The sequence below is a fragment of the Phytophthora cinnamomi genome (assembly GCF_018691715.1).
Source record: "Phytophthora cinnamomi strain GKB4 chromosome Unknown Contig28, whole genome shotgun sequence".
In the NCBI taxonomy this organism is placed as follows: domain Eukaryota; phylum Oomycota; class Peronosporomycetes; order Peronosporales; family Peronosporaceae; genus Phytophthora; species Phytophthora cinnamomi.
In genome coordinates this window covers 469,088-482,835 of record NW_027150961.1, presented here as the reverse complement: position 1 = coordinate 482,835, position 13,748 = coordinate 469,088, and the positions used below count along the sequence as shown (strand labels likewise).

Sequence of the window (13,748 nt, the reverse complement as noted above, 5' to 3'; positions counted from 1 at the left end):
CATTATTGCAAGCTGTGACAGCAATTTCAGCCGACAAATCGCTCCCGAGACCGCCTCTCTACCACCGAAGGCGGCCGAATTCCCGTCACTCGCTGCCCCAGCATATGAACGCTGTCAGTTTAACTGGATTTTGTATGGGAATGAGCAACGCTCAAAGCTGGTCGTGCTGAAGCTGTTAAAGTGGTTGCTGACTGCAACGATCGCGGCGGTAAAGAACCAGCACCGCCCCGTTAAGCCTTCGTTAGCATTCGGCCGGCTATGGTGATCAATAACGACCACCACCACCATCCATCTTGCTTCATTTCGCTGGGGCATGGCTCACCCTGCCATATTGCTTCTAACGGCGTGATTTCCCTTCTGTGATCGCCCATCGGGAAGCCACTCCGGTCATGTGGTTGCCAAAGAGGTTGGGAATTCTCGCCGCTTCGCACGCTCGTTGCAAGCTGTAGCCTATAGCAATGGCAGTTATCTGCTGGGGCACAAGCCCGGAACAGCCTTCAGCGTGGGGCGCTGAAAAGAAGGTTGGTTCAACTGCATTTCCGTCATCTTCTGATTTTAAACACCTTTGTTGACGTATGCCTGGACGCTACAGTCGAAAGTGCGACACTGCACCAACTCGACAGCCTGCAAGCAAACGCGACAAAGCCTCTTCGTCGCCCAGCTGCAAGCGCAGTATGTAGCCGCAGCTGACTGTACGATAGCGGGTATTCGCTTAGGAGGACAAATGTGTTTTAACTACAGTACGCAGCTTACCTACGACCACGAATAAAAATTGAAACAAAGGATGCGAGAAGAGTTTGCACTTGACGAAGACAACACTGGTGACGAAGATCCAGAAGGTGACGATTGGCCTGTGCATCTCAGATCCGCCGTCCGCCAATGACGTTGCGTTCGTCTACATATTCACCGGTTATACCGGTATGCACCCCCCAATCTCGCGGCAGCTTTCCCTTCCTCTGATTCGCTGTCGAAAAGCCGCGTCGATGGAGTCCCACGCTCCCATTCGCTCAAGACATACCGACGCTACCGTCACACTTCAATGGCTGCTCGGAAGATGTATCATCACATCCTCTTCCTCTCGCTCTCGCTCGCAGTGCAGCCATGGGCGTCTCCTTCATGGACCTGTCCGTGAACCGGCGCGCGGCCGTGGTGTCCGCCTTCATCCTGCTGGCCGGCCTGGTCTTCGGGCTGTCGCTGGACGCCAACGCGCACATCCCGCGGCCCTGGAACCGCGTGTCCAGCATCGTGGGCTGGATCTACTTCTTCTGCTGGAGCGTGAGCTTCTACCCGCAGGTGTTCCTCAACCGCCAGCGCCGCAGCGTCGTGGGGCTGTCGCTGGACTACACGGTGCTCAACATGCTGGGCTTCTCGTGCTACTCGGTCTTCAACGTGGCCTTCTACTACAGCGAGAGCGTCCAGCAGCAGTACATGCGGCGCCACGGCGGCCACCGCAACGCCGTGGAGCTCAACGACGTCTTCTTCTCGCTGCACGCGGCCGTGCTGGTGGCCGTGTCGCTGTTCCAGTGCGCCATCTACCCGCGAGGGGGGGCAGACGGTCAGCAAGCCCACCATCCTCTGGACGGGCGGGACAGTCGTCGCCGCGCTGCTCTTCGCAATGGCCGTGCTGGTCACGGGCGACAGGGAGGACTCGGTGCTCAACACGCTCAACCTGCTCTACCTGCTGAGCTACGTGAAGCTCATGACGACGCTGGTCAAGTGCCTCCCGCAGATCGCGCTCAACTACCAGCGCAAGTCCACGGTCGGGTGGACCATCTGGAACGTGCTGCTGGACATCGCCGGAGGACTGCTCTCTATCGGGCAGCAGGTGCTGGACGCCGCCGCTACGGACGACTGGACGGCCATGACCGGCGACCCTGTCAAGTTCTCGCTGGGCTTTGTCAGCATCATCGTGGATGTGGTCTTCATCCTGCAGCACTACGTGTTCTACGCCGAGAACAACCACTTCATGCTGCACGGAGGGGAGGCCCAGCCATTCTTGCCCAAGTAAAGGGGCTCGATGATGCTAGTGAATTGAAAACAAGAATATAAAAAATGATGCTGTGTACTCTGACTGACACGGGGTTTCTCGACTCGTTATCGTTCGTTGTTGAAGGAGAAAAGCACCGTGTCAGCCCAACATTTAGTTGGTACGGGCTTGCTCTTTTTGGTGCTTGAATGCAGACTTGACTATAGCAGCAAGACCGCCATGAAAGTTGTGGAAAAACCGGCAAGAAGCGAAACGCTGATCGTGGAGCTTGAGCTACTGCGAGTGGTTTTGTCCGATCCAACCTCATCGTCGGTGGAGCTGCTTGGCGATATACTGGTAGACCCACCGCCTCCACACTCGGCAAATACGGGCTCCAGGATGTCCGTCTGCAAAGATATGCCTTGTCCGGGAAATGTGCAGTCGCCGAAACCCAGCGTCCGAACATCTTCCCACAGCGCCATGCACGCACTAGATGCACAGATTTTCTTGATGCGGTCTGCAGTAAGCTTCGAAATTATAGAAAACCCGCTTCCTTGGTGCATTCTCCAACGTACGAATTACTTGACATGGCCTGAAATTGCGCCTCGGTGCAGTCGCTTGCCCTGACAGTGCCAACAGCAGCCAAAATGATCGCTAAAGACACTGACAACGGCATAGTCTCAATTGCTGGTAATTTCTCGCTGATGAGATGAAGGGGATATTGAAAAGTGAAACCGAGGATTGAGTACGAGATATCACGCTGTCAAGCGGGAGCTTTTGTCAATTAGCAACTAGTTGACCAGGCCACGTGGCGTGTATACCAGAAGTCAAACTGTGGCTCGGCCGTGTCATAAGGGCAAAGTAAAGTCAGGTTACGAACAACGGATGTTCTTCGTGGCGGATCACCAAACTGTAATATTACCAGATATTCGCGTGTCCAGCAATTTTTTGTGACAGAACATACTGCAGCCAAGAAGTTAAGTGGCATCAATGTACCACCATGACAAAACGAAATCCTATCCACAACCGCACAGGTGGCCAGCACTTTAACTACTGTACTCGAGGGCGATGATGACCGCTTTCGCAGCCTGTCGAAGAACACAGCAAACCTCGAGGTAGGTTACGATCAGAGCAGTCTTTGCTCGCTAAAAGTCGACCACGAATTGTCCCTGGTACGCCTTCTCAACTGGCATGTTGGTATCTTTGACTAAGCAGTCCCATGCGCGCTTATTCTGCGCGGCCTGATCTGTTACAACCTGAAGGTCGGATGGCCGATGGCCAACAATTTCGCATTACCAGAGCACGGGTGCCACAAAACCAGAATAATTGCGACTGTGCCGCTGGTAATGCTCAGATTAGCAGGGGGTATAATCCGATCCGAAGTCACTTGTGGACGATGTTGACCGGAGCACCTTAACCTTTGAGTACTAAGAGCTACGATCGAGTAGTGTAGTGATGCTGTCACGAATTTCAGAGTAAACGTTCGCTCAACTGTATCAATCCACAAGACGGTGGCCAGTTGAAAGGCTGCTTACCCCCATAACTGAAGCCACCTCCGCTATCCCTAGAAGATTTCCATTGCGGGATGGCGACACAGCCGACGTTCAATGAGCGCTTGCAGTCGGCTATCTCTGCCATCACGCCACTTTTGTATGCAAGATAGGTCTCTACAGGCAAGTATTGCTGCTGTAAAAGTTGCAAGATGTCTTCCACCCAATACGGTTTAAGTTGCTTGCTGTAAATGACGAGAACCATGTGTTGTACTTAAGTATGCCAGCTTGTTTTTTTATATAAATCTTTATTAGTTATATATAAACGTTTTCCCGGTTTTGATAAACGTTTTATTTCTGTAATAACTGCTTTATTTTTTTTATATTTTAAATAAATATCTAATTGATTTTTTGAATTTATTTTATAACTTTTTATAAAACCTTCTTTAACTAAAATATTTAAAATATTTATACTTTGTTTTGATTTTTGTTGTACTATTTTTGATTTTTTTGATAAGTAACCGTTTTTTATTTTTGAAAATAAATTTGAAAGAGTATCTCCCTATTGAAAATCGGAAGTTTATCCAAATAGTCGGTGTTTGGGATCGCGACTTTTCATTGGAGGAAATACATTCCCCGACTGGTACCAACAGTCCGTTCAATTCAAGTCCGTGATAGTCAATCCCATAGTACAGAAGCGCTGCGTCAAGCAGCGCTTCTGTACTATGGGATTGCCGACTTTCGACTCCTGCCAAGCCTGCTTGGAAAGTCTTCACCAACGATATAACCAACTCTTCCACTTGCTCATCTGAGACCACTTCTGGGTGCTCGAACTCCGTGCTACCCCAACTTTTCTCACCAAGCTTCGCAGCACACCGACTATTTGGATAAATTGTGATGCAAACACCGACTATTTGGATAAACTTCCTTGAAAATCTTTAGTATGCTCTATCCTCATAGGCGTTTTTCTTGTGCACTTGCAGAAGCTTGTCGATTTATTGGTGAGGCGTCGCAATGCAAACGAACTATTGGTACGCCTATTCCAGACCTTGCTGATGCACAAGTGTTGAATCCGCCACAAGTTCTGAGAGAAGAGCTGAACCAGTTGAGGGTACCCGCTAAAATACGCCATCGATAGTATTGTCTAGCCGCAAAAATCTTCCAATCCACATTCGCTTCCGCGTCCAAGAGAATGCTGAGTGATTATACATTGCGGCCATTAGCAGAGCTTTGGCGTCAGTGCAAAATTGTCGCTTTAAATCTGCACCTTCGATCACAAGCAGCTGGACAATCTCATTTTGGTTGCGTTGAAGAGAGGGGTTGAACCGTCTTCACTCGGTTCATCGAGCGATGCTTAACCGAAGATCGGCTCCCGTTCCACTTCCAGATGGCCCCATAGCGCTGCATTCGACAGGGCAGGGCGTTGTTCGGGCCCTTTTTCACATATGCCGGCATTATGGCCGTTCGTTGCTGCACTCAAAATTGCATTCCAGCCGTCATTGTCTGTCAAGTCCACAAACTCCTCACCTTCGAGACGTGTTTCGGCAATATCCACCATCCCTAGAACACTCGCAATTGTTAGTGCTGTGCTATCACAACTCAGCCGAATATCGCAATCACAACTCAGCCGAATATCGAGACTGGGCTTTTACCCCGCTAGAAGTTTTGCCACCTCGGTATGACCACCATCCGTTGCAGTCGTCAGCATACATAGGATAGTGTGGGGCATTTTGCTGCTTGTAACATTTACTACACATTAACTGTAAGTGTATGTTTGCTGACTGTGAGTGGGAGAGTTAGTTGCAGAAAAATAATCGTGCAATATATTTCATCAAAAGCTGACTATAACGTAAGTTTACTGATACATGCTAGTCCCTATTATAATACCATTTTCGATATATATGTATTCGGGCCTTGCCGCGTTCAAGTGTCAAAACGTTTGAGTAATATCCGGGGGTTTTGTCCGAGAATTGTTTGTTCGGCAATCACATGCTTAGTGAACAATACTGTTAGCATATAGGGAGTACATTTTGTCGGCACCAGACTCCAGCAATACTCGAACAACAGCCAAATGAACCTCGTCCGCAGCAACACTCAGTCCGTAGAACTACGGAGAGTTTTCGCGTTGATGTTGGCGTTGTGGCTGAGTAGGATTCGAGAAATGTTGTCAAACCCAAGCTTCGCGGCGACATGTAGCAACACCAACATTGGCGTCTTTTGTCTCCATGTTTGTACCACTTTGTAGAGCTCGTTCAACGTCGGTAGCGCTGCCGATTTCGCTAGCATCCAGCAGATTTATCTTGACGGACTGGACTTTTCTGTTACTTGCCCGATAACCCAATCCAACCGAAGCTACCGAGACGAATGCTCCCTTGATGACCTCCAACCAAACTATCCCCAACGGAATGTAACCAATCCTGTTGTTATGCTCGAGAGAGGTTTCGATCCCTCGAGGCCCTCCCTGGAAACCAACATGTATGTGGCAACTTGCACAGTACAGTTGCAGCCAAGGGCAAAGTTGGGTAAGTGGCGCTTCGTCTTGTAGTTACCCAAGAAATTAATTCACCACAAGGGGAGCACCGCCGACATCACGACGAATGGGGATTAGAGATTCGTAATCAGGGAAAATCTCAGATCTTTAGCCGTTTTTTGCCTGAAGTCCCCTTGAGCGGTAGGAATGGAGCACGGCGATGACGGCGTGATATCCGATCCAGGTGCAGTGGCGCCCTGAGGGCGGTGCTTCCTTCCGTAGCCCAAACGAAGCATCAGAACCAGCGCTAACCTCGCGAAGAAGCTGGAAGACGTGTTTTTATATCGGTGCCAAGGCACACAACAAGACTGGGAGAAGCCTGTTATACACGAGCTTTCTAGAAATTAATATGCGGGCACTACCACAGTTCTATCGATGCTGTACCACAATGAAACCATCGGCATGCCCTTCGGTCTGTACTTCTTAACCTAGGCGATTCTAAGTATGCCCCGGGCAAACGGCTCCATACCATAGGCATTCAAAGTCGAGGCGGACGTTCACAAGGCCCAAGCTATGAGCGATGATGAAGGACAGGCGTTAATAAGCAAGGAGAGGCTTCAAGGAGAACCAAGCGTCCATATATATTGATCGGCAACGGTTACGTCGATGTTTAACAGCCAGCAAACTGAGGGGAGGGGGGATAAGAACACAATCGTTCGAACCACGCTTGCTCGCCAGAGTACAGGACTGCATAGTAATGAGGATCTCATTACTCATTATGAGGTCGCGCATATCTGTAGTCGCGGTATTGCTCGTATTATGGTCATTCACCCCTGCTGTCGCCGTAAAATATCGAGTCCTTGTTCTACTGTAGTTGATAGATGTTTTCAGTAAATCAGTGCGACCCTCCGGGTCACTTGAAGCATGTCCTCACAGATACTACGTACTTCAAAGAAGATACGCGTAGGGCACGCAAGGAGCCCTTGAAAGACGGCGTCCTTGCGTGGCGCGGATCCTCCGCTAAGGTTTATTCGCTTCGACATACTCGGGTTTCATGGAGGTACAACAAGCCACATACTTAGTACACGCTTACCAAGAAGATGGAAGCACTACTCTGATGAGTCCAAACGAGTAGCATTACGCTATTACCACCTCCCAACGTTTTCTAGGAAGCAACGGTTTTTATAATGCTCTGTATGACGCTTCTGTCAAGACTCAGAATTGCTTTCATATTCGTACAAACACACTATCGAGGATTCATAAATTGTTGCTTGCGTGGCAGCTTACAGTAGCATCGCGACGATCGCTAACGTTATCGCCCACGCATAGCCGATGACAACCGTTGTTGCGCTGCTCGCTGAACTCGCAGCACTGCTTTCTCTGAGATTGCTGCTGCTGACTGAGCCGGTAGAGCTTGACGACGAGTCCATCGATCCGCGGGCACTGCACTTTTCATTGAAAGCGTCGATGATGTCCGTTTGTAGATGAATCTTGGACTCTGGGATCCTGCAGTTGCCTAGATCCATCGCCGCCATGTCTTTCATCAGCGCTACGCAGGCCGAGCTTCCACAAACGGCCTTGAGCTGTTGGGGCGAGATCAGCAATGGTTGACATGCCGCTGAAACCCGCAGCCTTCGAGCAGCCAGCAACGTTCTTGTTCCCCGCGAGACCCATTAGCTGCGAAGTGGAGCACTCATCGTTCGCGTTAGTAGCTCCCATCAGTGCCAAGCTCACGACCACGAAGGCAACGTTTACAGGCATCTTGAATATGCCCGTTGTCGGGAACTGGGCGAGTTGGGAAGTGAGAGCTCACTATAATAATCAAACCTTGAATGCTCTATCCGCAACCGGGTAAACGCCAGCGAAATAGAGTGTTTTCTGTACCCATCAAATCATTCTCATATGGTGCTGCTGCACTCAACAAAATCAAAAGAAAAGCTTAGCGTGAGTGGATGGGCACTCGTTCTGATGAAGACATTTATTGTACACAGATATATTATAACTAGCTGGCTGCAACTTGTAACTTCCAAGTATGCTTTGTGATATTAGCTTCGAGTCCCAGTATAGGTATCGCGAAATTTTAGAGTGCCTCCGTTGTAACTTTGCATTCCTTGGTGTCACTCAAGAAATCACTTTTTGTTGATACAAGAGAAATGTAGCGAACCCGAATCAAGTAAGTATAAAGTCGATGTCAATACAGTATATTTCTTTGGACCCGAAAGGCCAGCTTTACGTGAAGAACGAGATCGATGTCAAAACGACAGTGAAGATCCAACCGATAGCATTCGTTGGAGTACCACTAGTCGAGCTTGAGCCGCTGGCACCACTACCGACAAATTCATCACCGATAGTGCTTGCCGATATATCCAATGACCCACTGCCGCCGCATACCCTAGCGAACGGGTCCAGGATGTCTGTCTCCAGCGAAACGTTTGTGCCTTCGATTACGCAGTTCCCGAAGTTCATCGCCCGCATGTCGTCCATCAGCCTCATGCACGCGCTGCTATCGCAGACAGCCTGGATCTGTTTCTTCGTGAGTACCGAGATAGCAGCGAAACCACCGAAGCCCACGTCTGAAGTGCATCCATCCAGGTTCGAGTTGCCTGTGATCGTCAGCAGTTCCGCTGTGGAGCATTGGTTTCCGTTGACGGCACCAGCGAGCACCAAGCAAATCGCCACCAGCGAAGACACAGAAAACATATTGCAGAAGCTGCCCGTGGCAATGATTCGACGTGATCTCCTCGTTGTGGGGCAATTCGAAAAGTGAAGAGGGGTCGGCCCTCGCAAGGACCTGACGTTCACCAAATACATCCGGCACCACTCTCTCACAATTCAGACTGCCCATCGTTCATCTGGTGCCTACACCCAGGTTCCTTCGGCCAAGGTACATCGAACTCAACGTCTATCCTGTTCCCGTCTCCAAAGCACTGTTGTCGTGGAAACACGATGGTATACAATATGCAGAACATGGATTTTACGTGGTGGTCTCGCGTTCATTACGCTAGTTAAGAGTCAACTGTACATGGATTATCGTCGCTAAAAGCACATAACTTCAGCGCAATCCTCTGTTGAAGAGTGCAGCAAATTGAAACCAATCGGCAAATTCGAAAGTCACCCTGCACTGCACGGCAGGGCCTTACAACACACCCTCAGACGATAACAAGAAAGATTGCATTGTGTTTATCCTTGAAAGCATTCCCTAGGGAATCTTACAAGATGACTCAGCATCCTACACTAGCAACGCCACCGCCGTCAAAGCCAACGCCGACACGAATCCGACAGTCACCGTCGCAGCGCTGCTAGACCCCGTCGTACTTCCTCCTACGACCTTGTCGCTCTTTGAAGAACCAGCACTCGACTCGTCACCGACCGTTGTGGCGCCGGATGACCTTGACGACCCCTCTGATCCAGTCGACCCCGTAGACGCCGCAGAGCTGCTTCCGCCGCATGCAGCCGTGACTCTGTCCAGAATATCCGTCTGCACCGTCACGCTCGAGCCTGGAATGGTGCAGTCACCGAGGTGCATTGACGCCACATCCGCCATCAGCCCTAGGCAAGCGGAGCTCTTGCAAATTTTCGCGATCTGTGCATTGGTCAGAGCCGAGATGGTCGCCACGCTGACGCCCGTCTCGGTTTGACAGGTAGCCAGGTTCGTGTTGCTGGCAAGGCTGAGAAGCGCCTCTGTGGGGCAGTCTTTGGCGGCGACGGGGCTGACGAGCGCGAGGCTGAGAAGCACAACCGAAGCGAGCGAAGGCATCTTGGCTGGGATCTTGAAGAGATTGGTCGGACCGGAGTGTGCTACTCGAGGTAGAATGAGGAATGGTGAAACGAGGCTGTCCTCCCACAAGCTTGATGTTGTTCGAACACATCAAGGAAGAGGCACTGGCCATGTGGCTTGCGCCTTCGAAGGCAGAAGTAGGGTCAGAACGCGTCGCTGTTTGTGGTTGCGGTCAGTACAGGCGGCCCACACGCGAGAAACTGATCGCTGGACTGTTATCGTTGGGCAGTGCATTCTCCATGAACATTCTGTCCCAGAGTCACACAGAGGGCGTTGGGCTCGATGTGCGTTGATTCAACCGTCCAAGAACTGGCAATTACAAAGGATACATGCAACTCGGGAAACTTTTTTCCTCGGATGGGTCATTCAAGCGTTCTGTTTAACACGAAGCTTTATGAGCGAACAGGGCGAAGGCGTGTTGATGGACTACAGCTGCTACGTGCAGTATGGAGCGTCGATCAGAGCGCGGTGTCTACGATAAGTGTGCAGGTGGTGATCTTGTACTTAAAGGAAGACAGCTGCAACCGCGATGAAGACTGATCCAAGAGCAACCTAGATAGATCCAGCAGACGATGTTGCTGAGGCATTTGGAGCCTGCGTGCTCGAGGTTGAGTTGCTGTTAGCCGCTTTCGAACCCGCGGTAGAACTATCAGTCTTGGAGCTGGTGGTCTTGTCGCTGCTTGCTTTGCTTCCAGTGGAGCTTGAGGCTGTACAGCTAGTAATGCCATGCGAATCGTGATCGTCATCATCACCGGCGGCGGGTGAACCAGAAGCCGATGGAGCGACATCGTGCGAATCCTCCGTGTCACTCGATTCATCTCACTAGAAGAAGACATTGCGTCATGAGAATTCTCCGCCTCAACAGAGCCCGAGGACACCTCCATGGAGCGATCCATCGGCTGCTCTCAGGGCTCTGGTGGCGCTGCACACAGCCTCAACCGGGAGCACAACGCTCTGATGAAGATCTCCATCATCAAATGAGCATTCGTCGATTCCACGCAGAGCTTCCAGGACACGCCGGCATGCGGTATTCACACAGAACGACTCGTTGCTTGAGCGTAAATACAGAATGGCGTAGAGGGAGATGATTGAAAGGGAGAGCTGCACAAGCCGGAGCTCGTAAGACAAGAAGGACACGTGCCAATGGCACGAGATACTGCTTTGTTGTCTTGTGGATTCCGAAACGATGTCCAGCTTCGTGCTGCAAGGGTCAAAATGTAGATCTTGCGATACCATCGCGGGTATTGTCCTGTGATCTCGCTTGTCAGGTGCCCAGGCACGCGCTCACCTTTATTTCTCATCATGCGTGCAGCTCGGTGACCTCATTGCACACGGTATCTTGGCATTTCAGTTCAAGACGCTCCACTCGACCAAAACGTCTAGCTTGCCGCAATACCAATGGAGACGGTCTCCATTGGTATTGACCGTCTCCATTGGAGACGCGTGCCTGGCACGCTGTCAAACACGCGCCGACTACCAAGTATTCTAACATGGTAGACGGATGTGATCTGTAACAAGCGCGTGAGTTACTCGCGGGTGAGATACTGCCAGCACGACCACATCTCCACTTTGACAGGTCGTCATTGACAATGACGGCCTCATGACTTATTGTGCTCTTGGGAAGAAAAAAAAAAAAAAGACACAAATCATGTGCGATGCCTACATCTACACGTACTCTGTCTTCGCCAGTGCTAGTAAAAAGGTGTATTGACAGTCTTTCATCCAACATTTCTGTTCGCATGGACCTCTACGTAGAATCCACCGACCAAAGCTGGATATTCACGCCACCAGCAGCAGCCTTGTCTACAGTTAACATTGCATTGCACACCAACGGCCAGCATGCCGCCTCTAACATGAAATACTCGTCGGCATAGGCAGCAAGCTTGCCAAAAAGCAAATGCATCCTGAGAGCAGGCTAAAAATGTATCCAAGTTCTCATCCTTCCATTCCCTCCAAACTCGATCGTTCATGTCACACCATATCCTATGCCCCTCATATCATTCCCAAGTTCCACCCTTCGACTCACACCTTTCTAAATCATATACCCTACTAACTCGATACCGACCATCACTCCTGTGCGCTCTTCCATCCCTCCATTAGCTAGTCATTCCGCAATCTCCGCCAGAAGATCAACGACGACCGACGCCATGGCGACCGACAAGTCCGAGACGGACGTGCTGACGTCCGTGCTGTCGGCCATGACGGTGCGCCACCACGACGAGAACCTGGTGACGCAGCGCCCCGCCGCCACGCTCAAGGAGATCCTGGAAGATCCGCGCCAACAAGGACCAGATCCGCGAGCTGGACCTCAAGGACATGGCGGCCAGAAGCGCAAGCTGCGCCCCGCGGGCGGAGACCTCGTGGGCCGCGTGTTCCAGCTCAACCGCACGGTGCTGCGCCTGCTGCTGCCCGACCACGACATCGAGGACGCCGGCGCGCGCGCCATGGGCAACATGCTGCGCGCCAACAACACGCTGCAGCACCTGGACCTGCGCGGCAACGACATCACGGCCGAGGGCGCGGCCGCCATCAGCGACGCGCTGTACGGCCACGAGTCGCTGCAGCACCTGGGGCTCTCCAGCAACAAGCTGGGCGACGCCGGCGCCAAGGCCGTGGCCCAGGTGCTGCCCTACAACATCTCGCTCAAGTACCTGGGCCTCGCCAACAACGGGATCGGTGAGGAGGGCGGCCAGGCTCTGCTGGAGGCCATCCTGCAGAACAGGTCGCTGGTCATGGTGCAGCTGGTGAAGAACGACATCCCCAAGGACATTCTGGACAAGATCCGGTCAGCGCTCGTGGTCAACAAGCTCATGGAGAAGAAGGCCAAGCGGGACGAGGAGAAGGAGCTCAAGAAGGACGAGGAGCGCGAGAAGGAGCTCGCCAGGCTCAGGGACGAGGTGCTCAACAACCAGGACGAAGAAAGCAGCTCCGGCGAAGACAGCGATGACGAGTCCCTCTGGATTTAAAAGAGAAGAGGTGCTGAGGAAATGGGTGAGCATCACATTGCCGGGTTAAATGGTGCCTAGCTGGTTGAGTATGTGCAGACCAAGAATGAAGAGGTCTCTGGTTGTATTCTTTTTTGTGGGGGTGAAGATTGCTGGACCGGGAACGGTTCGTGCGATCGATGGTATCTATGAGATGCGTGTGGATTTACCTGCTGTAGTTTGTTGGTTTTCGTCTACGTCGTAGCTTGATCCGTGTTATCGCAGAAGCCCGCCTCTGTGCGCAACCCGCTGTCTCCGTAGCAACGCTGGTTGGTAGATGTGACCTTTCGTAGTTTGGATCTTGATTGATGGACGAGAACGTGGCGGCGAATCCTCAGGCGCGTGATGCCGATGGCAACGCCTTGATGTCGCTCGAGGAGCTGAAGGAGGGCATGTTCCAGTCCATTCGCGACAACGGCACAGTGGAGCTCATTCGGGTAAGTTGTTTGCTCATCGATTTGTGTGTATGAGATGCTGACCCTGTTTGCATAGGCGCAACTTCGTCGACGGTTCATCGAGAAACTTCAGCATCAGCGTCGACTCCGCGATGACCAAGATGACGAGAACAATGCCAGTCGAGGTAATCGATCTTCCCCGAACTCTACACTGGACGAGAAACTTGCGCATGGGCTTGTGGCCGAATATCTGGCTAGTAAGGGCCTGGAGAACACGCTTGCGGTGTTTGTGCCGGAGATCGGTGGGTCTCGAAACCAAGTGGATAGTGCGACGATATTGGAGGTGAGTGCTGCGTACTTTGCTCTTGCGTAGACTAAAGATCGTACTAAACGGAAGTGCTTAATTGTAAGATGCTACACGTAAGCTCACCTATTCAAAATCAACTGGTAAGACCATTGCACTACGTATTTGCATTAGATTGTTACTCATTCGTGATTTATATTGTAGGAATTAGAGCGAGCGAACACAGGACAGTCGCTGCTATTGGTTCTTGTACGAGAGCTTGTTCGCCGGTTCCAACTTGCAACGATGGACTCGGGGACGCAGACAGCGATGGATTGTTTCGATCATCGAATCGTCCTAGGTACGCAACTTAACTGTGACT

The 13,748-nt window shown here is 51.4% G+C and overlaps 5 protein-coding genes across 5 annotated transcripts; 3 read left to right on the top strand and 2 right to left on the bottom strand.

Moving 5' to 3' along the window:
- Positions 1–1,101: 1,101 nt before the first annotated feature.
- IUM83_14527 (Lysosomal Cystine Transporter (LCT) Family) lies at positions 1,102–2,008 on the top strand (the record flags this gene model as incomplete). The annotated part of the gene is made up of 2 exons (XM_067939281.1): positions 1,102–1,523; positions 1,642–2,008. 2 exons carry the CDS (start codon positions 1,102–1,104, stop codon positions 2,006–2,008), a joined length of 789 nt encoding a protein of 262 aa, XP_067793568.1.
- Positions 2,009–8,155: 6,147 nt separating this feature from the next.
- IUM83_14526 (elicitin-like protein INL3B) lies at positions 8,156–8,626 on the bottom strand (the record flags this gene model as incomplete). The annotated part of the gene is made up of 1 exon (XM_067939280.1): positions 8,156–8,626. The coding sequence occupies one exon, from the start codon at positions 8,624–8,626 to the stop codon at positions 8,156–8,158; it is 471 nt and encodes a 156-aa protein (XP_067793617.1).
- A 529-nt stretch (positions 8,627–9,155) lies between these two features.
- IUM83_14525 (elicitin) lies at positions 9,156–9,683 on the bottom strand (the record flags this gene model as incomplete). The annotated part of the gene is made up of 1 exon (XM_067939279.1): positions 9,156–9,683. The coding sequence occupies one exon, from the start codon at positions 9,681–9,683 to the stop codon at positions 9,156–9,158; it is 528 nt and encodes a 175-aa protein (XP_067793616.1).
- Positions 9,684–11,851: 2,168 nt separating this feature from the next.
- IUM83_14524 (Myosin-like protein) lies at positions 11,852–12,670 on the top strand (the record flags this gene model as incomplete). The annotated part of the gene is made up of 1 exon (XM_067939278.1): positions 11,852–12,670. The coding sequence occupies one exon, from the start codon at positions 11,852–11,854 to the stop codon at positions 12,668–12,670; it is 819 nt and encodes a 272-aa protein (XP_067793615.1).
- Positions 12,671–12,996: 326 nt separating this feature from the next.
- On the top strand, positions 12,997–13,456 carry IUM83_14523 (LisH dimerization motif; the record flags this gene model as incomplete). Its single annotated transcript, XM_067939277.1, has 2 exons — positions 12,997–13,125; positions 13,181–13,456. The coding sequence occupies 2 exons, from the start codon at positions 12,997–12,999 to the stop codon at positions 13,454–13,456; spliced, it is 405 nt and encodes a 134-aa protein (XP_067793614.1).
- Positions 13,457–13,748: the final 292 nt, after the last annotated feature.